The 25,970-nt window shown below is 32.0% G+C and overlaps 3 protein-coding genes across 3 annotated transcripts; all 3 read right to left on the bottom strand.

Annotated features, from left to right (window-relative positions):
* Positions 1 to 1,370: 1,370 nt before the first annotated feature.
* On the bottom strand, positions 1,371 to 11,708 carry LOC145314706 (uncharacterized). The gene is made up of 2 exons (XM_080154729.1): positions 11,604 to 11,708; positions 1,371 to 3,734 (listed from the first exon to the last, which is right to left on the bottom strand). The coding sequence occupies exon 2, from the start codon at positions 3,680 to 3,682 to the stop codon at positions 2,525 to 2,527; it is 1,158 nt and encodes a 385-aa protein (XP_080010855.1). The 5' UTR covers positions 3,683 to 3,734; positions 11,604 to 11,708; the 3' UTR covers positions 1,371 to 2,524.
* On the bottom strand, positions 11,700 to 17,905 carry LOC145314713 (uncharacterized). Its single transcript, XM_080154739.1, has 2 exons — positions 17,825 to 17,905; positions 11,700 to 14,842 (listed from the first exon to the last, which is right to left on the bottom strand). The coding sequence occupies exon 2, from the start codon at positions 14,806 to 14,808 to the stop codon at positions 13,738 to 13,740; it is 1,071 nt and encodes a 356-aa protein (XP_080010865.1). The 5' UTR covers positions 14,809 to 14,842; positions 17,825 to 17,905; the 3' UTR covers positions 11,700 to 13,737.
* On the bottom strand, positions 17,903 to 22,558 carry LOC145314696 (uncharacterized). The gene is made up of 4 exons (XM_080154715.1): positions 22,462 to 22,558; positions 20,558 to 22,239; positions 20,262 to 20,322; positions 17,903 to 19,875 (listed from the first exon to the last, which is right to left on the bottom strand). The coding sequence occupies exon 4, from the start codon at positions 19,830 to 19,832 to the stop codon at positions 18,363 to 18,365; it is 1,470 nt and encodes a 489-aa protein (XP_080010841.1). The 5' UTR covers positions 19,833 to 19,875; positions 20,262 to 20,322; positions 20,558 to 22,239; positions 22,462 to 22,558; the 3' UTR covers positions 17,903 to 18,362.
* Positions 22,559 to 25,970: the final 3,412 nt, after the last annotated feature.

Raw genomic sequence — 25,970 nt, 5'->3', positions numbered from 1 at the left:
TCGTTGACTGATCCTAAAACCAAAGGATTATTAGCCAACCAACTAGACAACCAACTCTTTAATTGCAAAATCTTTTCCTGTGCATGGTAATAGGTTACGCCTGTTTGGATCAAGGCATTCCTAATACTCTTATCCTACTGGTTGCGCCTTTTACATAGCAACACGAGTAATGTTTACATGTCTTTAGCTATGACCCGTTGTTTAGCTAAGATTCGAACCTATCACCTCCCTGAAGACGAGAGGAGAAGCGCATTTATTTATCGTCCTTAGTCTTATCCCTTAAGATACCTGATTTTGTGTGGTCAAATGTAGGTTAATGATACCAAAATATATGGAGGACAAAATTATTCTACTTACCGATTGCTCTTCAAATGAATTTATTTACACGCCTCCAGAATAGTTCATTATTATTCTTTTTTTAAAGCGAAGCTTTTCTATAATTAGGGTCGGTCAGTACGTCCGAGATAGATAGCTTTTATTCGTTAATTTAGGCATGTTAGAATTTTCCTATCGATTTCAAACTTAACACGATGATTCCTGCGTAGCAACTCTATAATCATTACCAGAATGTCCGTACGTCTATTTTGGGATATTGATTCCTGGTACAACAAAGAACAATATTATAAGCGAAGAAACTCTAGAATCAAGTCCTCAAAATTTAAGTATGTCCATAAACATTATCCTTTATCAAGCAGTTTTTCAACCGATTTACTCACAATTTTGCTTCGACTCTTATACTTTTATATTCTGATTTTTCAGTTCAGACACTATACAAGTGTTAATGTCCGTTTGTCCTACCGTTTCAGTGCTTCGATGTTATGGATGTTGTCATACTTGTTAAATAGTGGCTTCGCCCTCTTATTATTTTTGTTTAATTGGGAGAAGACTGGATATTTCTCCAAGATAGAATGGGGTTGCATTAAAATTATGCGTGTTCTAAACTTTTGAAACAGTATTAAAACGCTCAGATTTAGCATTTCAGTTGCTTTAATGGCGTATAAAGCGGATCCGTGAAGAGACGGCTGCCAAACCACATAGTACGCCGATTTGCTTTGCTTGTTCTCGCTACATTGGACAATTTTGAATCATCTGAGACAAACTTGTTTTTTTTTTCGGAAAAAAATTCCATTATATTGCAAAGAGGATAATGTTAAGATTAGACTCACGAAACATTTCTTTATCATTGAATAAATGTCTTTTATAGCTTTACCGACATACTAACGTACCAAGAAAGTTGGTAATTGATGCCTTTGTTAATGGATATTTTCACAAAATATCAAATTTAACCCATAGCAAACTGATGGACGGACAGATAAAGTGAATTATAGGATAGCTTTGTCACTTGAAAATGAATAAGAATTGTCTAAATGTTGTTCTTAAAAAAAATATATTTATGACCTAAACAAAGCATTTAATATATATTGGCAATTGGTTATAGTCCCTTTTGTGAGAACGCCCCTTAAGGGGCGATTAGTCGTATTTTTATAATGGCTTTTGATAGGTTATTTTAGGTTAGGTAATGTTATTTTTGGTTGGGGGATTGCCCCGCAGGGTTAGAGCCCCCCGCAAGGGCTAGAAATAGGAGGAAAAGCTACTGTGAAAAAAAGAAGAATCGCGCCTTAAGGCGCGTTACCACGAAAGGGACTATACCCCAAATTACTTGGTAATATAAAAAAAAACATAATCCTGTAAAAACACATAAAAATGCATGAAATTTTCAGAAAAATTGTCAAATAATTGTCATAATACAAGAATGACAACATCCATAGAAGCGAAGCACTGAAACGGTAGGACAAACGGAGTAGGTATAAGAGTCGAAGCAAAATTGTAAGTAAATTTGTTGAAAAAATGCTTTATACAGGATAATGTTTATTTACATTTATTTTATAGAGTTGCAACGCTTTCTAAATCGTACCTAACTACTAAAGTAATCACCATGCAAAATTTAAAATCGATAGGACAATTCAAACTGCCTAAATTAACGAAAAAAGCTATCCGTTACGGACGGACGGACCGACCCTAAATATAGAAAAGCTTCGCTTAAAAAAAATATTGTAATAGTTATTTCTCGCATCGTATTATAAACGGCTTTCCGCGGATATAGAATGTACAATTATAAGATTAAAACCAGTTTTTTAGCCCCTAGGTGCCGTAGGCACGGGCTAAAAAACTGTTTTTAATTTTATGATTGTACATTTTTATATTCGTAGAAAGCTGGATATAATACGATGCTAGACTTAGTTTTTTCGTATGGATGAGAACCGGTTCCTATCCACAGGATTCGAATGAATACGAGAAAAATAGTTAAATATTCTGGTAACTATTAAAGTTACTATATCGTCCCTAACGAATACATGAGTCACAATGTTTAAGTTTGAAATTGATAGGAATGAAAAATTTAAGTCATTTTGTGAAACAAAAATAAAACTCTACATTATAATGGTTCATCAAAATAATGAATATTTTAAACAGTATTCCATACATAAATATTAAGAAAAAATATTTCTTTATATTTCTAAGATATTTAGGCTCTGTTTTCTGATGCTTTTTCTTCTCTCTTCTTCTTACAGGTTGGCTTGTGGAACTTCCAGTCAAGTTTCTGGCAAGCTGGAGTACAGTATACCACAGACCTACAAGCTTTGCACATCTTCACTGTAGATACTTTACATACAGTACGTTCACATTCATTCTTCTGTTTAGGACATGCCTCTCTCAACTTGACAGCATACTCTAATGGGTACTTTGTCTCCATCAAATATCTAATATTCATTGCTTCCTCATAATCCCTAGGCTTAGCATTGTAACTCAACATCAAATCAATTATTCTCCAATGCTGTGGATATGAAGCAATAAAGGTACACATGCGATAAAGAATACTCATAAATTGACAGCAATGATTTGGATTAGCCCCATATCTGAGAAGTGTTGATACAACCTTCTCAGCATCATCATATTGAAAGTGGGAAGCATAAAACAGTGGTGTATTTCCAAGTATTTCATGGGCATTAGGATCTGCACCAAGTTTCAGAAGTTTTTCCAAAATCTTGACTTGCTTGTTTTCATTATTACCGTGATACATCATTCTGATATCCTCTTTATTCTTTTTAGTGAGTATATCATTATTTTCTATGTGAATCATTCTTCTACCAATGATAGGAGCAAACAGAGGGCTGAACTGTGGATATCCCTCTCTTGTCTTCAGTGTTTTCTTCAGATCCTCTTCTGACAGTTTCTTGATATGTTCAATGAAGTCACTATAGTTACCAAAGAACATATGAAAGAAGAGATCACTGTAGTAACCTTGACCAACAGGATTATATTTGCTTCCTGGCAGATCTACATCAGATATCATAGTGTTCATAGCTCTATATTCTATGACTGATGAACACTGATGAACAACTGGATTTTCAAAACTTTTATTTGGAGGATTCTTCCTTAAATCTTTGATGAGTTCAGCTGCTTTATAGGCACCCCAATAAAATGTTACATCACATATGATATCAACTCTCCTATCACTAGTACTAAAATGTTTTATATCATGTAATGAAAATGGAACATGTTCACCTTCAACTAGTTTTTGCTCCAATTGAATTTTTTCCAGTTTAGAGTACAATTCTTCACAGGAACTACAATTGAACATCTTTAAATAGTCAACAATCTCAGGATCTAATGCTGTTGCCATTGTTGATAAAGGATGGATGTTAACTTTCCTCTAAATACACAGTTCCAGATAACTGAAAAACATTATTTTTGTTAATAAAATAGCAAATTAAAAATACTGTCTAATCTTTATTTGAGTACTTACCTAAGTATAAATTACATTATCAATCCTTATAATAAAGTAGCAGGATGTCTGTCTGTATGTTCATTGTATTAAAGGATATCGCAGACAGTTGAACCGTTGTGATTCTCCTTTACAGGGTAGCTTCTTATAGGTCCTGAGAAGGTTTATAACTATTTTTGGGGAGAGTACCACCACTCTCCTATGGGAAATTGCCCCCCCAAATTTTCATTAAAAATAAAATTAAAAATAGGGTAGGGGTGGTCGGCCTCCCCCCCCCCCTCCTACCAAATTGTTTTTTACTTTTTCTTTTTAAATGTAAAATAAAAATCGCGTTATTGAAATCAAATCTCCCCATCTCAAGTGTCCCTAGAGGCCTCTAGGGGCGTAGCCGCTAGTAATAATATATATTAATAATAAACATCTACCCGGAGCTGTGCCTCTAGAAACCTCTATGGTTGCAGTTTTAACAAGAATAGTTTTCATGAAAATTGAAGACATGTTGAACTGAAATATTCAGGGCGACCACTCCAAAACCAAAAAAATATAGTATATTTATAGTATATTTTTTTCCCCCATATAGTATATATAGTATATTTTTTTTTACTCATATAGTATGATATAGTATCGGACTTTGAATTATTTAGTAAATCATAGTATATACTTCATCAATAATACCTCAAAGCAATATCACATATGATTAAGTTAAATCTATGAAAAATAACTGATATTTAAATCATAATTACAAACAATAATATATTTTAAGGGATTTTCTCCATCTCTTTCTTACTGTAGCAGTGGCCTGCCAAGCACCTTGTTTTGAGGGGGGAGGGGGCAGTTTGAACATATTGCCCCCCCCCCGCTCCTCGGAGGCACTTAGCATTAGGGGGGGGGGGGGGCATTTTGATCATATATACCAATTTTAAATAAGGGCGTTTTAAGGGGGTGGGATTACTTGATCCCTTTCCATTCCCCCATCTCTTCATCACCATCACATCTCCCCACCCTGCAATGACTGGTAGCTTAAAGACATCTTGCAAAAAAAAAATATTACCCCTCCCCCCCCCCCCACCCGCCACTCATTAAATTAAAACATTTTATGGGAGGGAGGATGATACAAAAGGATGATTAACCCACCTTAAAAAAATTAGGTGGGGGCGAGCAAAAAACTCATTTTGGAAATAATTTGGAAAATCACATTTCCCACATTGCATTACGGACTGACAGACATAGTGAATTGTAGAATTACTATCGGTTACGCCCCTAGAGGCCTCTAGTGGCACTTTAAATGTTTATTTTTTTATTTCAAATATCTAGTTTGAGAAAAATATTTCTATATTGCGTTCTCTACGTAAATAATTTGACTTTTTGTGATTTCTCTTGGGAGGGTGGTGGTACCTTCCCTAAAAATAGTTATAAACTTTCCCGGGACCTATGAAAAGCTACTCTGTTAAGGAGAACTCGATCGGTTCAGCGATTAGCAAGATCCTTCGGTACAAACTGACACCCCTGACAGAACTATGACTCTGGCAGAGAACAACTATTTTAGGTTAGGTAAGGTTATAGGCAAGGAAACCGAGCGGAGGGGGGGATAAAAATCTTCAAAAGTGAAAAAAATATTAACAAGATGGTAATGCCAAAAGTTATATCACCATCTCCCACCCTTTTAATTGGCACATTAAAAATTTGACACTTTTTAAAAGCGAAGCTTTTCTATAATTAGGGTCCGTCCGTCCGAGATAGTTAGCTTTTATTCATTAATTTAGGCATTTTAGAATTGTCCTATCGATTTTAAACTTTGCATGGTGATTCCTGTAGTAGTTAGGTACGATTTAGAAAGCGTAGCAACTCTATAATCGTTACCAGAATGTCCGTACGTCCATTTTAAACATGTTGATTTTTTTTACTTTTTTAATAACAATTTTTTTTGTGATAAAAGCATCCGATAAATCTGATTTTTTGTTTACTGATTCCTATTACAATAAGGTACAATATTATGAGCGAAGCATCTCTATAATCAAGTATTAAAATGTCAGTATGTCCCTAAAGAGAATTCTGTATTTAAGAAGTTTTGCAACAAGTTTACGTATAATTTTGTCAAACCTTATATTTTCATATTTTGTATATTCAGTTCTGACACTCAACAAAAGTTAATGTTCGTCTGTCATATTGTTTCAGAGCTTCGCTTTTATGGATGTTGTCATCCTTGTTTAAAGAGGTGTTCGCAAGGATTTGTTAGGGCGGTGCGCGAAACGCTTCTAGTAAATTTTACACCCCCTTTAAACAAAAATGTTGGTGTTATTTTATCAAGTCTAGAAATATAGGTAGATTGTTGTGTGTTTTAATAAAGGTTTTTGAAAAAACATGTCTTTTAGTTAAGGAAATATACACAAAAAAATGATAAACTTTACTGAACATCATGTGATATATATTTATATGATCAGGGGCATCCAAGCTTTTTAATTTTTGGGGGGGGGAGGTAAAAAAATTTTAAGGGTGGGTAATTTGGTTTTCGAGGGGATAAAATGGCGCGCGAAGCGCGCCGCAAATTTTTTTACCCTCCTTATTGGTCATAATTGGCAATTTCGTAATATGGTAAGATTAATGGAAGCTTCATCATATCACAGTAGCTTTTGATAGGTTAGGTTAGGTAAGATAAAGGTTAATGATTTCCCCGCAGGGGCTAGAAATAGGAGAACACCTACTGTGAAAATAAGACAAAACACTCCTTAAGAGGTGTTGTCACAAAATCCGTTTTTTGTTATATAAATATAATATTATATAGTATATATAGTAAATTTTGGTCAAATAAAGGTAATAATATATAGTATATATAGTAAATTTTTGTCATATAGTATGATATAGTATCCAAATTCATCCTATATAGTATAAATAGTATATATAGTATGCAGTGGTCGCCCTGAATATTAAGGTTTTGGTCTTTTTAAGCATGACCGACAGACAGAAGGAAAAAAAATGTATAGAGTAGATGCACTTGTATAATAGGAATCTTCAATAAAACTTTCAGCTGTCTTTTATCTTCAAAAGCAGCTAAGAAACACACAAAGCATGTTTAAAATTAACGTACTGACTTTCTGGTAACAATTATAAATTGTAACTAAATGTCATAGGAATCATCATGCTAAGTTTGAAATCAAAAGGATAATTCTAACATGTCTAATATGTAACTATTATAACGAACATAAATGTTGTAAAAAAATCAGCATGTTTTAAGTAGACGTATGGACTTTCTAGTAACGATTATAGAGTTGCTACGCTTTATAATTCAGTTTTTAGTATTATCCAGGGTTTATAATCCAAGTACAACGGAAAAACCATTAAAAAATCTCACACAAAAGGTGTATAATATCTAGATGGCCTTCTCCAAAACTTGACTACTCCTTGCTATGCAATTTTTAATATGATTTATTATGTATATTTAATAATTAAATATATTTGATTAGTTAAAAAATTCCACACACCGACAAACTTTTTGGGTACTTATATTTTTGGGACTCCAAGGCCATAGAAATGACGAGACAGCATTGATATTTTTTTAATTATTGAAAGAACCATACACTAGAGGAATTTTTTTACAAAAAATCCTAAAAAGATTGCTCTTGGAAAGCTGGAGTGATTTTATGCAATTTTCTTGGTGAAAAATCAGATTAATAGAAAAATTATAAGACATAAAAATTGTTGGGTAAAAGGTTAAATTCAACATGTTTAAATTGTCGTATGGACTTTCTGGTAACACTTACAGAGTTGCTGTGCTTCATAAATTGTACCTGACTGTTTTAGGAAGCTAATCGTTACGGATAGACTGACGGAACGACCCTGATTATGGAAAACCTTCGCTTATAAACACATATAAAAGTTACCTAAAAGTTTGGATCAATTATCTCTCTCTCTGCTTAGCACCTCGTGAACCTTAACTGACTGAAGATGAATGTAAAACAATCCTAAAATAAAAACTTCAATTACGTTTTAGAGTTTTAATTCTAACCCAATATTTATATAATCTCCACCCAATCTATGAGCCTTGATGCTCAAAATTGCTACTCCTCCCACTACAATATTATCATACGAGGTTTAACTGTTCAGAAAGGGATAAAAATATATTGAAATCGCATAAAGAGGGGGGGGGGGGGGGGAAATGTGGTGACTCGTGCCACGACATACCAGCAATTTTATTTTGGGTGCTACTCCCTTAGTTTTAGAGATAATTGGATGAAATCTTTTGGGCTGGGTCCGTAATTACCCCAACTATTGGTATCTTTCAAACAAAACGGCGGCGGGACCGCCGCTCCCGCCGCCGTTTTCCGCCGCCACCAAAAAAAATTTTTTTTTGCATTTCTCGCCGAATTAGGCAATTTGGAATCATTTGAGACCATGTTATTTTTTTCAAAAATTTTTCCCCTTACAAGCAGCCCTGCGGGGGGACTTAGTCATTTTTTTTCAAATTCTCGTATATCAAGGTATATCTTAAATACAGTACTTCTCCTGTGATTTTGAAGATATTGAAACAAAATCTTTTTAGGTTGGTAAGTAAAAAAAGTCCCCCCGCAGGGTTGCTTGTAAGGGGAAAAATTTTTGAAAAAAATAACATGGCCTCATTTTCCCCACTAATCTTTCTTTACAAATTACTCAAACTATGATGCTCTTAGCTTTGCATACCATTACCTAGGTACTAAAATTCAAATACTTTTAAATTTTTGATAAGGGGTTTAAATTGTTAAAAACCGTTAGAAATCTTAGGGTAAAAAAATAATAAATATGTGGTTGGGGGTTAAAATGTAAAACCTTTTTTTCCATTTTCTCCCCTCCTTGATGAAAAGAACTAAAGAATATGTAGAATGGGGGATAATATGAATAAAATAACGATTCCTTTAAATATTTTTCCATTTTTTCCCTTCCTTGATAGAAAATACTAGGAGGGGGAAAAATTTTTTTTTCAGCCAGGGAAAAAAATGAATCTTTGCAGAATAGGTATACACCCCTCTTCTGGCGGCAAAGGGGGGGGGGGTTAATGCAACCATCTCGTAATCAGTGATTAAATGGCAATTAGAATTCGAATTTCTATCTTAAATTTTTCATGAGTAATCCTTGGTAGGTCTATTTTCCCTAAATCGAACAAAAAGTTGGAAAAGTAACGGCTGGCGGCTCAGCCGTTTAGCCGTTTTTTGCCTATTTTCAGGGCAAATTCATCATTAATTACGTAGGAATCAACTTTTCAAAACATATTTTTGGTTTAATTCATGTTAAATGATAGCAATAACCAAATTTTAAATTTCTAGTACCAACAGCTACCGGCTAGAACCGTTTGATAAGGTTTTTGAATGAGAAAAAGTATTATGTGAAGATAGGTTTCGTGACTTTTTTGCTCTAAAGATAGTAATAAAATGGCAAAACAGCTGAGCCGCCAGCCGTTAGCCGTTACTTTTCCAACTTTTTGTTCGATTTAAGGAAAAAAGACCTACCAAGGATTAGTCATGCAAAATTTCTGATCGAAATTCGAATTCTAAGTGCCATTCAATCATTGATTACGAGATGGTTGCATTAACCCCCCCCCCCCCCTTATTGTTTAGATAAATGGAAAACTTGAATAGGTTCAAGAAAAGATTTAGATTAATAAAAGTGACATGAAAAAGTGTCATCTAAATTGAATGGATATTAAAGGTAAGTTTATTAAAGAGTAACCCCCTCCCCCCCCCCAAAAAAAAAAAGAAACATTCTATAATGTTTGGAATTATATTAGATTTTAGCCTCCCTCCCTAAACTAAACCCTTTATATAAAAAAAATGTGCTAGCACTTCTCACTATGGTTAAAAGCCCTTGGTTTTTACAAATAAGGTACAGTTTACCCCAGGGGTAAAACTTTTTGATGCGTTATTTAACCAAATAATGATAAAATCCCCCCCTCCCCCCATGAAAAAAGCTTGTACGTCCTTGACAACATTTTAATTATCTGCGAAGATTTACAGCCCTTTCCTTATAAATATAGACCTTGTAAATAATTGGGGAACTTTAGCATTGGACAAAAGTAAGAAGAATATTACTTTTAAGCTATTGGGAAGGGGGATGGGAGTTGTTGCTATACCCAAGTTATACAAACTTTTAAAGAATATGTAGGCCAATAGGAGGATGCTAAATTATAATGCCAAAGAAACAAATGTTATTCAATTCTAATTGAAATCACCTTTTAAGACATTTTCTTAATGTAAAAGGTGTTTTAAGGTAATAATAACACATATTTATTAATGTAAGCATTTTCGCACGCCCTTTAAATTGGGCATGAACCATTAATCTTTAAAAAAAAGTACCTAGGAACTCTGGAAAAACCGGTTTTTATGGCATAATTTGTTGAAAACCATGAAATTACTTTATCTGATACAAAATATCCTACGCAAATGAAAAAATGAGATATTGACTAGGTATTACCTTCTGACTTAATATATAAAATATTAAAGTACCTTTATGAGTTTTTTCCACAATCAAAATTCCTCTGCAGATTTTCTCTGTTTATTCTGAATGTTAGTTGTTGACTGACGTTGATTCTATTATAAACCTAAATCATAAACAATATTTAGCTAAACGAAATCTCCGCCCATTTACTTAATTATAAGGCTCAACACGGACTCCTCCCACTAAAACCTAAACATAAACTGGACAAGCTAATTTATTTTTGTTAAATAGTGTGGAAAGTTATTTTGAATAAAATTCTAAAGAAATTTCTGGCGTATATTGCTATGGTCGAAAGTCCGTTTCCTTGTATTTTACAAATAAGGTACATTTATGCCCCCAACTATAACAGAAGCTTGGACGTCCTTGACAAACATTTCATTCTATGTGATGATTTACACCCCTAAATTTAGCTGGAATTTTGAGGGGGGGGGGGGGACATAATTTTTGGTGTGATAAGTCAAAATTTTGGGAATTACCTATGAGGGGTAAAATATAGTACATTTCCCAAATTTGTGAGCAGAATTGTAATCACCCTTTTTACACCCCTTAAATTTGAGAATTTCAAATGATTTTTAAATAGGTACCTAAGCAAAAATTAGGCCGGTTCTGGCCGTTAAGCGGCTGGTACTAAAAATCTTAAAAATATGGTACATTTCCAATAATTTTATATGAATAAAATCAAAAGTATGTTTTAAAATGTTTATTTCTACGAAATTAATGATAAACTTGCCCTGAAAATTGCCAAAAAACATCTGAGCCGTTAGCCGTTACTTTTCCAACATTTTATTCTATCTTTGGAAAATAGACCTACCAAGGATTACTCATGCCAAGTTTCATAACAAAATTCGGGTTCTAAGTGCCATTTGTGCATTGATTACGAGATGTTTTATTACCCCCCCCCCCCTTGTATTTACTTGTTATTGATTTTAGAATGAAAAAGGATATTTTTCATACCAAGTAAACTTATTTTTATTGGTTTTCTATTCCTATTTTGACATGTAAACAATCTGCTATAAAACATCACTTTGCACATTCTCAAATCTCTTTTTTGTTCTTCGCTACCCCCGAAGTAACGATTATTTTGTTTTGTAGGGGGGGGGGGGGGGTAGTAGGAGAGGAAGGGATATAAGAAATAATTTAATGCGTTACGCGAGCATTTTAACTCCAAAACTTACTTTGGACTCCTTCCCCCACCAATGATCCTTACAAAGAAAAGCTTAGACGTACTTGGAATTTCGACGTGCAAATTCCTAAGATTATGGAAGTAGTTCTACTAATTAACAAAACAAAAATGAGCCTTAACAACCTTTTCAATGTTTATTACTACACACCACAACATGAAAATTATTAAAATTACCTTCTTTTTTACAGTGGAATTCTCACAGCTAAGAACAGTGGCAGAACTATCACATATCAGTAATACATAATACAAATGTGCATTAGAACAAACATATTTTTATCTGAAAAAAAACATTGAAACTTTAAATAAATCAGGAAGGTAGTCTGTGAGAGTAGGGCACAGGGGTGTATATTCTTAAAGGGAGGGGGGGAATTAAATTTAATTTATGTGGGAGGGGGAAAAAATTAAAACATAAAGGGTGCTGAAAGCATTTTTTAAAATTTTTTCCCCTCCTTGGGACACCATTTTTATAGAAAGATTTGTCGCATAATTCACAAGAGTTATAAAAAAATTGAACAGGGGTTCCCCTTAGGGCAAGTTCTCTAAAGTTACTTAAAAAACATACAAAAATAACGTCCGGTTCTTCATAGGTTTTCTATAGATTTAAAAACAAAATAAAGGTCTGTTACAATATACACATTATCTCTACAAACTAACTAAACATACAATATAAACATATTTATATATATATAACCTATATAAGTTTTACATCAATATTACAAAAATACACATATCAAAGAATACTCTTATATCTAATTATTTTTTTGTATAAAAGTTTAAAGTTCTATTAATTAGTAAATGCGATCTAAAGTTGTATTTATGACAAAAAAAGTGTTTGCCATTTATAGCATGTAAATACGTTGAAAATAAAAATGAAAAAGTAATTTTTTGAGGAAAATCTCTGGTCAAATCTTTTAATTTTAATCAATAACTTTATATTATGCATTACTATGTTATTTAAAAAACTATCCCTTTATTAAATCAACAAAACATTAAAGATTACATACATTACCTACCTAGTTTTTATTATTTTTATTCAGTGCAAAGGAAAATAACACAATTCATAAAAAAAGTAATAGGTATCATATTTAAAGAATATCTATGTGAATAAAAAATCTTAGGTACGCAATATTATTAGAATCTGTCAAAAAAAACTTTAATGAATAAAGAATATGTTTGGTCATCTTTTTAGAATGGCAGAAATATTTTACTAGAAATAAATCTATTTAAAAAATACAAAATAATATACGAAAAAGTCATCACACACACTTTTTGAAATCTTTATGCTCTAAAATGCGCCGTTGTTTTAAGAGATATTACAAAACACCTTTTTTAACTTTAATGTATTTTTCTTCAGAGAACAAGGACCTATAATTGTTTTTTTTTATGTATTCCTTCTGGTTGTATCAGAAAATCGGAAAGCGCAATTTATTCTGAATCACCCTGTACAAATATTATAATTTATTATTCATATTTTCGCATTTATATCACCTGCCACACCTCCAATTATGACAAGTTTAGATAAAATATTAACTTGCAAAAACTATTCATAGTCCCATCAAATGTTTATTATTTTTTTGCATGGCTTCAGATTTGATTTAATGGATTAATGGAAAATTTCTTTAAAGATATTTTCTCCTCATCAAGCGTTTTATGAATATTGTCAAACAAATTGCTTAAATCATTTAAGGGGGGGGTTTAATGCAACCATCTCGTAATCAATGTATAAATGGCACTTAAAATTCGAATTTTGATCTGAAATTTTGCATGAGTAATCCTTGGTAGGTCTATTTTCCCTAAATCGAAAAAAAGTTGAAAAAGTAACGGCTAACGGCTCAGCCGTTTAGCCGTTTTTTGGCTATTTTTAGGGCAAATCTGTCATAAATTACGTAGAAATCAACTTTTTGAAACATATTTTTGCTTTAAATCATGTGAAATGATACAAAAAAAACATTTTTTAGATTTCTAGTACCAGCAACTACCGGCTAGAACCGTTTGAAAACGTTTTGGATCGGAAAAGAGCATTATGTGGAGAGAGGTTTCGTGATGGATTTCGCTTGAAAATACCCAACAAATGGCTTAACGGATGAGCCGCCAGCCGTTAGCCGCTACTTTTCCAACTTTTTGTTCGATTTAGGGAAAATAGACCTACCATGGATTACTCATGCAAAATTTCAGATCAAAATTCGAATTCTAAGTGCCATTTATACATTGATTACGAGATGGTTGCATTAACCCCCCCCCCCCCCTTTATAAGAAACTTTTGTAAAAATCTAATCTATAGTACATTTAACAAACAAATAAAAAGCCCTCAGAAAAAAGAAAGAGGATCATCTATTTCTTGTTTAATATTATCTTCATAATTCTCAGTTTTTATCTCTACAAAGAGAGGATCTTCATCAAGTACTTCTTCTTCTTTAATTTCCTCTTTAACATCGCCTTCAGTATGTTGTTTACCCATGTGTCTAATCATACCATGCTTATCACTGAATGTCTTTTCACATAAATCACAAGAATAAGGTTTTATACCAGAATGTCTCTTTCTGTGAGAAATCATACTAGATTTTCGTGTGAATGTCATTTCACAGAGATCACATGAGAATGGTTTTTCTCCGGTATGGATTGTGTTATGTTCGATCAATTGCTTTTTCGTTCTAAATGTCTTTTCACAGTTGTCACAGGAGAATGGTTTCACACTGGTATGAAGCTTTTGATGGGCAGTTAAAGTTTCTCTTGTTTTGAATGCTTTCTCACAAACATCACAAGAAAATGGCCTGTCATCTGTATGACATTTTTTGTGATTTTCCAAATAGTACCTCTGAGTAAATGATTTTTCACATTGATCACAAGAAAATAAATTCTCTCCATTGTGAATTCTTTTATGAATTTGCAGTTTATCTTTTTGTGTGTAAGACTTTTCACATTGATCACATGAAAAGGGTTTCTCACCAGAATGAATTTTTTTCTCTTCATTATGAGTTTTGCTATGTTTCTTCAATTTATCTTTTCGTGAGAAAGTCTTTTCACATAGATCACATGAAAAGGGTTTCTCACCAGTATGAATTCTTTCATGATGGGTTAATGCTGAACTTCTTGTGAATGCTTTCTCACAAATATCACACGGGTATGGTTTCTCCCCTGTATGGTGCCTTGCATGGACTTTTAAATTACTCTTTTGTGCAAAAGTCTCACCACAAATGTCACAAGAGAATAACTTCTCCCCCGTATGAGACCTTTCATGCACTTTCAAGAAGTGACTCTCAGAAAATGATTTTTCACAAACAGCACAAGAGTATGGTTTTTCACCTGTGTGGATCCTTCTGTGTTTATTTAATGTTGATTTGATAGGAAACTGTTTATTACAAATATCACAGGTATGCATGTTTCTATTTCCAATCTGAACCTCTAGCAGAGACCTGAAAACATTTCAATTAGTAAATAGATTTTCGGTAAATATTTTCTCCATTTTGAAAATTTTTATACCCCCCCGAAAGAACTATGAACTCCGGCCACAGCGCTCGGCCCCCTAGCCTGCCTAGCCGCAGCGCTCGGCCCCTTGCCTGCCTAGCCACACCGCTTGGCTCCCTAAAACTGATCTAAAATAGTTGTTCTGTCCGGAGGAGGGGGAAGGGTTAAAAATTTTCAAAATTGAAAAAAATATTTCTAAGAGGAGAACATCAGATTTTCAATATATATCATATTGTTGAAACTTGTTTTGCCAAGCTAAGGTATTTTAGTTGCGATGATACTCCAAAATTCACTTTGTGTCCGTCCGTCCGGTCGGCTGTAAGTTAGTTTATAACGTTATAAGGAAAATTTATTGGCTGATATTTATGATAGACTGCTGATATTTTTGGTGAAGATATCCCGTGCCAAAAAGCATCTAGTATACAAATAAATTTATCTATCGGCCACACTACAAAAGACGCATATTTAAATTTGTAAATGTTTAAAGCATTTCTAATAAGAGTGGGGGGGGGGGGGGGGTCTTGACAAATTTGCGTAAACAGTGAGTATAGGTTTTATCTTTGGACTGAGAGGATAGGTTATTAGAGATGAAGTCATTCTTAAATGATAAATTTTCTCAAGTTTTAAGATTTTTTAGATAGGCCTCCAGTTGGTCTCTGGCAGTGGACAGGCAAAATTTAATAATTTTTTTTTGAAGACATAGAGGTCAATTTATATAACAATATGCATATTTTTATATGTTATTTACATATTTGAAAAAAAGATGCATATTTTGTTATAACGTTGACCTCTATCTCTTCAAAAAAGTTTAATTAAAAATTTTTACCTATCCAGGGACCAACTGGAGGCCTGCGGCTCCTTACCCTGGAGACCTGCAGCTCCTGAACCAGGAGCCCTATCCAAAAAATCTTAAAACTTGGGAAAATTTACCATATATGAATGATTTTTTCTTTCATAACGTATCCTCTCAGTCCAAAGATAAAGCCTATACTCACTGTTTATGTGTCAAAACTTCCCCCCCCCCTTTTATCACTTTTCTTTTTCTTCATTTTTTACGTTCTATTTTTTTGACTTGTTAACATATGCCTCATAACATCACATTTTTGTGCTTAGCTCCTTATGGAGGTTTTCATCCTTGTTTATGTATCGATCCCAAGTATTGAAGTCATAAATTGACAAAATAAAGGCAAAAAATTACCCCCAAAGTAAAGGGTAATTTTTGGTGGGTAATGGTGGGGGGTGGGGGGGTAGGTAGGAGCTAAAGGGATACATACATAGGATGTTTATTGCGATACGCGACCATTTAAACCCAAAAACTTTGGACTCCCCCTGAACTGACCTCCGGAAAAGAAAGCTTAGACGTGCAAATTCCTATAGTTATGTAAGTGGTTCTACAAATTAAAAAAACAACAAGGATGACAACATCCATAATTAGCGAAGAACAAAAAATTGTGGATGGGAATACGTAGAAGTAGATTTAAAGTGTATTTATTAAAATCAAGAATAGATTTATTGGAAAAAATAAACATGAAACCTTGGTTAATTTTGTATGATGAAGACGGTTAACGTAAATTACATACTAGATGCACATAACAATGGGAAAAAATATTTTGAAACTGTTAATGGAAAAAAGTTTTAAAATTGGACCAAAAATACCAAAGACATGGGGAAATATGTCAAACATAAAAAAAATAGCCAAAAACCTGCTAAAAGGCAGTTTGGCCGCCATTGTTTCTTTTCTTAAAACGCCAGAAATTTAATTTTAATATCTTTAACTGAAAAATTTTTGAAAATTGGACTATAAACACCAAATATATAGGTAAAAATGTCAAAAATATAAAAATAGGCAAAAACCTGCAAAAAGGCAGTCTGACTGTCATTGTTTTTTTCTTCAAATGACAGGAATTTTAATTTTGATATCTTTAACTGAAAAAATTTCGAAAATCGGACCATAAACACCAAAGATATGGGGAAAAATGTGAAAAATACATAAGGAAAAAAGATAAGAGGATGAATACTCACCCCCTTTTCTTGGTAAAATACTACTTCCCCATCCCTAAATTTAGAAGCAGACGAAAATCAAAAGCCGCCCAGGGCTTTTTGTAAGTCAATCATAAATAATAATGTGAATAAAAAGAAAAGCGATATTTAGCAAACAGCCGTGGGCGGTCAGAATCAGCTGAATGTTCATTATGAAAAAAATTTCCCCCTTTTTAGAAATAGAAGGATTCATCTTTCATGAACAAATTTTTTTAAATAAAAATAAAATTCTATGTAATTTTTAATTAAAACGAAAATATCTAATCTAATATTCTTGCCCTAAATATGGAAATAGTAAAAAGTAAAAAAATATTTTTTAATAATTCTTAATCCTCCCATTTGAAAAGTAGTGGAATAGCAATAAATTTTAGCGCGGCAACAGCGCTGAGTAGGCCTCTAGGCCCACTGCATATTTTCGTCTTCTAGTTGCTTCGATTCCTCTCTTTTATTTTTTTCTCTATGGAAAAATATAAAAATAGCCAAAGACCTGCAAAAAGGCAGTCTGACTGTCATTGTTGTTTCTTCAAATGACGGGAAATTTAATTTTGATATCTTTGACTAAAAAAAATTTTAAAATCGGACCATAAACACCAAAGATATGGGGAAAATTTGGAAAATATAAAAAATAGCCTAAAACCTGCTAAAAAGCAGTCTGACCGCCATTGATGTTTTATAGTTAATTGTGCTCCTTAATGATAAGAATGTTGTCAAAAAATTTCAGATCTCTATCTTTTATAGGAGCCGAGAAAATCACGTTTTCCCCAATTCATTAATCACGGACGGACGGACATTGTGAATTATAGAGTAGCTTCGCTACTAAAAATGGGCGTTATCAGTCACTTTTGAAAGTTTATTACTACACACCACGAGAAGAAAATTATTTGAATTACCTAATTTAAAAAATTAGAATTCTCTAAGTTTAGATCAGTGAAAGAATCAGTAATGCATAACACCAAGATACATTTTAATCTGAAAAAGAACATTTTACATATTTATATAAATAAAAATCGTAATGATTTAAATATATACATCAAAAAAGATAAATACTTGTTGCATAACATTACAATATGATTTGCTCAGAACAGATCACGGTTCGAACCTATCCGTAATAACCTAAATCTTATAGGCAGCTAGTGGCAAAATGGCTGAACGAACATCGTTATAAGCAGCTAAAGAAAGTATAATATTAATATAGAATAGCAAATAAATGAGTGAAATAAATAAATATTTTACGCAAGTGTTTTCTAGCCAGGAGCACTCAGTATTGTTGGGTCTTTGATTTTAAAACTTAAAGTAGACCTCTTAAACCGGTTTTGACGATATGACTAAGATAAAATGAATAGAACTAGATAAACTCATAAATTTTACATGAAAGAAATAACATGAAATTTTTGCTAAATTGATAATGCTCAAACATAATGTTTTACATTAAGTTTCATCTTTTAATTCAGCATTTAATTCTTTTTTAAATTCTTCTTTTGGATGATTTTCTAGTATTTGTTCTACAACATTATTCTCATTGCCTACCTGCTTAGATAAAGAATTCTCTTCAATATTATTTTTTCCATCATTAATGTAAGGAGAATTCATAATTATTTTTAAATGACTAGCTGATTTATTTTGTCTGTTCAAGTCAGATTTGTCTCTACAAGGTTTATTGCATATTTCACATGTGTATGGCTTTTCACCCAAATGGATCTTCAAGTGGGAAGTTAGGTGACTATTGGATGCAAATGCTTTGAAGCATACAACACACGAGTATGGTTTTTTGAGATCCTCATCTGTGTTTAATATTTGAGTAAGGTTATTTTGATCGTTTTCATCAATTTCTTCATTTATTTCTACGTTAACATTGTATAAAGGTTCCATATAATTTGTTTCATCTTCTAAAATCTCTTTTTTAACAACATCTTCCCTACAAGGTAAATTAGAGGGATTGGAAATAGAATTTGCACCAAGAGTTTCTTCTTCATTTACTTCTTGTTTAATATAAACTTCATTGCTACCAACATAACTAATAGGAGCAGGAGTTAAATAGGTTTTGTTTTGTATAGAGTTTGTACCTTCATTTAATTCTTTTTTAATATTAAAATCATCACTATTAATTAAACTTCTAGATGGGGAAAATATACCTTTTGATTCCATCATCTTTAAATGTGTTGAGGACTTTTTATGTCTGTTGAGATCAGACTTGTCTCTACAAGGTTTATTGCAGATTTCACATAAATATGGTTTTTCTCCTGTGTGTGTTTTTATATGGGAATTCAAGTGATTTTTCATTGAGAATGATTTGTCACATATATTGCACTTATATGGCTTTTCACCTGTATGAACTCTTTTGTGTTCGTTCAAGGTAGCAACTCTAGTAAATACTTTATCACAAATACTACAAGTATAAAGCTTTTTGCCTTCGTGAGTCTTTTTATGAGATTCTAAGGCACCGCCTTGTGTAAAAGTCTTTTTGCATAATTCACACTGATAAGTTTCGGTATGGGATATTTTGTGTTTATTCAAACTTCTGCGGTCTACAAAAGATTTGTCACATTCATCACAAGAAAACGGCTTCTCGCCTGTATGGATCTTTCGATGGGCAGTTAAAGTTTCTCTCCTTGCAAACGCCTTTGCACATATATCACAAGAATGCAGTCTTTCACCTGTGTGTATCTTTTTGTGGTCATACATATGACTCTTCTGAGAAAATGACTTCTGGCATACGTCACATGTGAATGGTTTTTCGCCTGTATGGATCCTCATGTGGTCAGTTAAATGTCCTTTTTGAAAAAATGCCTTCTGGCATACTTCACAAGAGAAAGGCTTTTCCCCGGTATGAATTCTCATGTGAATATTCAATGAAGATTTTCTGGTAAATTCTTTGTCACAAATATGACAGGTATTCATGATGTTTATTTGGAAATGTTTTCTTGCCAATTTTCAAATGTGTCTGAAAGTAAATTCAATAATTATAATATAATATTTAAATACTTTTAAAAGATGCGCCAAAACCTACACTCTTTTTTAAAATTAAAACTGCGCAGCTTGTGTGAATAGTAGTAAAAGCCTACGAATAACGTTAGAACCGCAATGAGCAGAACTTTTTAGAAATATATAAATACAATCTTTGGGCTGTTTTACTTCCTCACACTTTTCAACGTAGCTACTAAAGTATAAGTACTCAAAGATGGCATTAAAATTTCAGTCGAGCTCCTGGTGGTTCTAAAGATATGTAGATTCTTCTACTATTCTTCTATTATTTGTGAAAATTTAAAAATATGCGAAAGTAAAAGCGAAAAATAGATAAAATTAAACATGTTAAAAATATTTCACTACCTGGGTAAGTTTTATCCGTTTCAAATTCTCGCGTGAGCTTAATCAGTACATTTCCAGTTTCCTAAATATAATTTGATGAAATATGATTATAAAAATATAATTAACCCTTTTAAAATAAAGAATACAAACTTTTTAATTTTGAAAGAATATTTTTAAAGAAAATAGCTACCTAGTTCACACAAAGTTTTCATATTTAAATTTTAGACCGGATTCTAATATGTTTTGTGTAACCAAATATTAAAGCTTGTAGAGAAGTAAATAAGTTTGTCAGTTTAATTTTATTGACACAAACCTACCTATGGAAATAAATATAAAGAATTTGTAAATCATTTCTTTATCTCTCATATTTTCTGAAAATATATTTACATTAAGTTAATATCTAAAGAAACATACTAAGCTAAATTACGATTGGCAAACATTGGGTAGGACTTATCTAGTAATATTCTATTTTCATTTCTTATTATACTTATAAAAATTTAGATTTTAATAAAAAAAATTCAAATTGCTTAGTCTAGCTCAGGCTCTCCTACCCTCCCCTCCACCTCACAATCAAAAATAAACTTAAATTAAGAAGGGGGTTGTTTTTCGTGTATTATGGTTTTGCTTTAGACTTTAGTAAAGTTAGGTTATATTGAGTACAGTGTAGCCCCGCAGAGTTATGGCAACGCAGGGAGAGTCCCCACGATTGGGTTAGACATGGCTTATTTACAAAATAAATTTAAAACCATTACTCGCCTATAACATTTTGCTATCATACTAAAAATAGAAATATTAAAATAAGACATTATGTGATATCTACAAATTACAATTCTTGTCTAACAAATTATAACAATACATTCATACGTCGCTATTTCAAACATATCACTACTTAGAAAATCAAATGACAAGTTCAAATAAAAAGGAATTTTTTTTGAGAAAAAAAAGTTTGTTTCATAAGATTGAAAATTTTCAAATTTAGCTCGAAAAGAACAGTCAAAGGTTTTAAACTTGAAATTATTGCATAATCATGTTAAATGTTATTTCTTAAATTATGTTAAAAGTTACACCTAATTAAAAAGCTGTTTAAAGACATATTCATATTCAATAATGTATAAAAAATGATTTTAACTAACTCAGAAAAGTTTCCACAATTTTTACTTAAAACTGTTTTATGTGATACTAATACATGAGAAACTTAATCATCAGTTTCCTCCTGAATTTCAACATTACATTCTACATTAACAGGAATCAATTCTTCATCATGACTCGTGAAACTATTTTCTATAAACTCTGCATCACTTGCTTTTCTTATATGTGGATCAGTAGTTTCTTCTTCTATCTCCTGCTTTACAAAATCTTCTCCACAAAGTAGAAACTGGCCAGAGTTGACAAGAGGATCTTCTTCGTTTATTTCTTCTTTAATATAAACCTCTAAATTGTTGGGAACAGAAGATAATAAGTCATTACCATTTAATCTTTTCAAATGTTTCTTTGATTTTTTGTGTCCCCAAAAACTGGCATTGTCCCTAAATGCAACATTGCAAATATCACATGAATATGGTTTTTCGTCCGTGTGGATCCTTTTATGTCTTACTAAATCTCCGGGTCGGGCAAATGGTTTGTTGCAAACATCACAATTAAATGGTTTTTCGCCTGTATGGATGCGCATATGCATTTTTAACTCGCAACTCTGAATAAAATTCTTTTCACATATTTCGCATTTCCATAGACTTTCACCTGTGTGTGTTTTCTTATGTTGCTTCAATCTAGAATTTTGGGCAAACTCCATATTGCATACATCACAAGAATAAGGCTTCTCGCCTGTATGAATTCTCATGTGTCTTTTCAAATCATAACCATGAATAAAAGCTTTCATGCAAACGTCACAAGAGTATGGTCTTTTACCATTATGAATTTCTAAATGTTGCTTTAGATGATGTTTTTGAGAAAAGGATTTTTCACACTCAGTGCAGGGAAACATAGTTAACTTATCCTGATCCTGAAATAAAAACATTTAATATTTACAAAATTTATGTGGCAACGTCTTTGTAAAATTGTCAATAAAAACTAGCTGAATGATCACGTTTTAGAATCATACAGTAAGAAACTTAATGATAACAGCTTTAAAGATTTATCAAAATACCTTTTATTGTATAAAAAGATGTAGGTATGTATTAAATAACAGAAATATAACAAAAAATGTAATGTATAGATGGGTTACCTGATAAATGAGATATGCAAATAACAATTGCAGAAGTATGACTAATTCTTGAACATTTTAATGTTGCTCTTTGAAAATTTCTTGAACATTCGTTTCTGAAACAAATCATAAAATTTAGTACATATAAGTTTTAAAATATATAGGTATAACTTTTATTTATACCTATAAATTTTTTTTTATTACTTATACTTTAAATAAAATTTTCATATCAAAAGAACACAATTAAGTAAATGTAAAAAATCATAATAGGATTATTAATAACATAGAATCAAATTTAGGGGAGGGCGTAATCAACACAAAAGAACTCTGCCTCCAGAAGAGTAACAATTCAGTTCTATGTTTGGTACCTAGTCACTATAAAGTAGCACCATTTGGAACTGTGAAAAAACTGTCGAAAATCTTCATCTCGTACCTAGTGATAATTACGAGAGAGAAAAGATTGCTGCAGGAATAACAGCTTTAAAAGTTCCTTAAGTTAAATGTAAAAAAAAATCCTCTCTTTTTAAAATTAAATTAGAAGCTCATATTATTAACAAAAAAATTAAATATAAATATGATGAAAAATAATTTAACAATCAATTTCTTTATTTAATTAAATTAAAACTAGTGGGTATTGAAGGATCATCCATTATTTCCTCCTTAATGTTATTTTCTGTCTCCGTCTCAGCACCTTTTAACTCAACAGAGACATTTAGGAGAGGATCCATTTCAGAGCAATCGTCTTCATTTAATTCATGTTTAACGTTACTATCACCAAAATCCATAAGGCTAAAAAGATTATGTGCTAAACCTGGAACCTGTAAACCACCCAGTAATTTGATATGTTTAGCAGATTTATAATGTCTTATTAATTCTGATCTTCCTCTGTAATGTTTATTGCATGGTATACAGGAGAATGGTGCTGAACCTTCATGAATTTGTTTGTGTTTCTTCAGGTCGTAGCTTTGTTTAAATGATTTTTCACAAACATCGCAAGAATATGGTCTCTCGCCAGTGTGAATTCTCATGTGGACAGTTAATTTACCATTTTCTGCAAATGCTTTAGAACACACCTCACATGAATATGGCCTATTATTTGTATGAACTAAAAGTTTATGTTTATTCATCTGGCTATTTGTTGGAAATGTCTTTTCACAAAGGTCGCAAGTGTACGGCCTTTCACCTGTGTGGATTCTTTTGTGTTTGTTTAACTCATCACTTTGTTTAAAGGCCTTATTACATATATCACAAGCATATGGCCTTTCACCTGTATGTACCCTTTCATGGACAACTAAGGCTGATTTTCTAGAAAATCCTTTATCACAGATAGAACAAATAAAAGGTTTCTCGCCTGTGTGAATCCTTCTATGCGATATCAAGTCTGAATTGTATGGAAACTCCTTGTTACAGAAATCACATGGATGCATTTTTAAAAATGATGTTTATTTCATATCTCTCAAATTCCCAAGAAAAATCTGAAATAAATTACCAGTTGGTTAGGTTTTTTATTTTTGTTATATTTTAAAGAGAAATTAAAAGGCATTGAATATGTTAAAATTATTTAAAAATGTAGTAATTATTAGAGATATATTTCAAACTTAAAAAATTTTAATATCATACAACACTAAATTATTCTTAAAATTTGCTGAATATTAAGGCAGATTAATTCGATTCCCAAACATAATTCTTTTATTCTAAACTATACCTAAATATATATATACCTTTACTCGTAGATGAAATAAATTTGACTCTATAAAAGCATGCAATAGATCTCTTTTATTCGCGAACACAAATTAATGAATATTTTGGTATTTAATTAATACTTACAAAAACTTTCCTCTAAAAAAAGATTATAATACTATTCTGCATAACGAATCAAACGCTTTTTATAATAAAATCAAAAGAAACTTTCAGCAATGATTTATCTTCATTTTAACGATTTAATTTTAATTTTTTCTTTAATATTTTTTTGTAAATAAACAAAGTACAAATGCCCTACAAATTTCTTATAAAACCAATGTCGTCTTTTTTTGGACAAAACTTCTTTTTACCAATTTCCCCTTGTATTATATTTAAAAATTTAAATTTTGTCAAATCCTACTAACATTTTATTATTCATCGTTTTTGAAACAATACTGTTTGTTTTTAACACAATACATTTTATCGATTTTTATGATTTTCATGAAAATAAAGATCAAATCCAGAAAAGAATAATTATGCAGAGAACAAATAGTAGTCCACCTTAAAACTTTGAACAAGACGACATTTACAGGAAATTTTATAGTGCGGCATTCGTTCAAAACAAACAATAATACAAACATTAATTATTTTTCCGAAAAATATTATTTTTATACACTTTTTTGGCATTATTTTTCATGTTTTATAACTCTGAAGGTTTTAAAAGACATCATTAATACTTTCACACTTGTTTTAATTGAGATTTTTATGATTAAAATCTGAAAAATTTAACCTAAAAAAACACGTCGATTGTGAAATTCTAATTCGTCGGCGCGCTAAAATATGTTTAGGCTACCTCTAAAAATGAATTTAATTTTGTATCCAGGCTTTTCATAATTTTTAATCTGTTTTATGCTATCATAAAGGATGTCGACATTTATTAATATTCGCTGCCTGTAACTCTTTTTAGCCCATTTCTTTATTTTTTTATCTCTAAAAATGTTTTAAAAAGAAGCTAGATTCCTTTGTTGCGTCTACATCCGGAAAATTTTGAGGTAAAAGCAAAACATAAAATGACTTGATACAATTTCTGGTGCTAATAAGAAAATCACGGGTGTACAACCTGTACACGTTTGGAAGCTTATCAAAGCTAAGATGATTGAAAGCTGAGGTAGATAGAATCTCCTCCTGGCAGACTAGACCACCGGTGAACACCCAATTCATTAGCGGAACTGACCAAGCATTCTTCTTTTCAGGGGACGCAACCCTGTGATTCTGCTTTTCAGTGGACACAACCCTGTGATTCTTCTTTTCAGGGGACACTACCCTGTGATTCTGCTTTGACAGGTGATACTAACCTGAGTGATGTTAACTACCTTTACCCACAATGGTCATATCCATAAAATGAGTCCACTACCCTGGGCTGGGAGTGTTGTACAATTTCCGAGCTATGTTACATATACATTGTCTATGATTTTAGTCTATGAAATTGTACATATTATTTTTATATTTTAAAGTTAATTTTAACGTCATTTTACTTAAAACTGTAAGTAATTTGCAGTGTATCATTTTATGTATATTTCATATTTTGATTATAATATTTTATTTATTTAAGTTATTTAAAACCAGTTCTAATCAAAACATTAGCTGGCTATATAAAGTACTATCGTACACACCTTCAATTCAGTGTTGCTAACTCTTTTGTACCAGTGAGTAGAATGCACACTCAATTTACTTTTATCAGAATCTCGTCTGATATTTTAATTATAGTTTAAGGCTTTTATATTCAGGGATTTTTCACCTGAATAACCGTTCATCCAGTCTATTTCAGGGGTAAATATATCAACCCAGAA

This window comes from Acartia tonsa, chromosome 3 (assembly GCF_053477335.1).
Source record: "Acartia tonsa isolate MP-2025a chromosome 3, ASM5347733v1, whole genome shotgun sequence".
Taxonomy (NCBI): domain Eukaryota; kingdom Metazoa; phylum Arthropoda; class Copepoda; order Calanoida; family Acartiidae; genus Acartia; species Acartia tonsa.
This window is presented reverse-complemented; position numbering and strand designations above follow the sequence as displayed.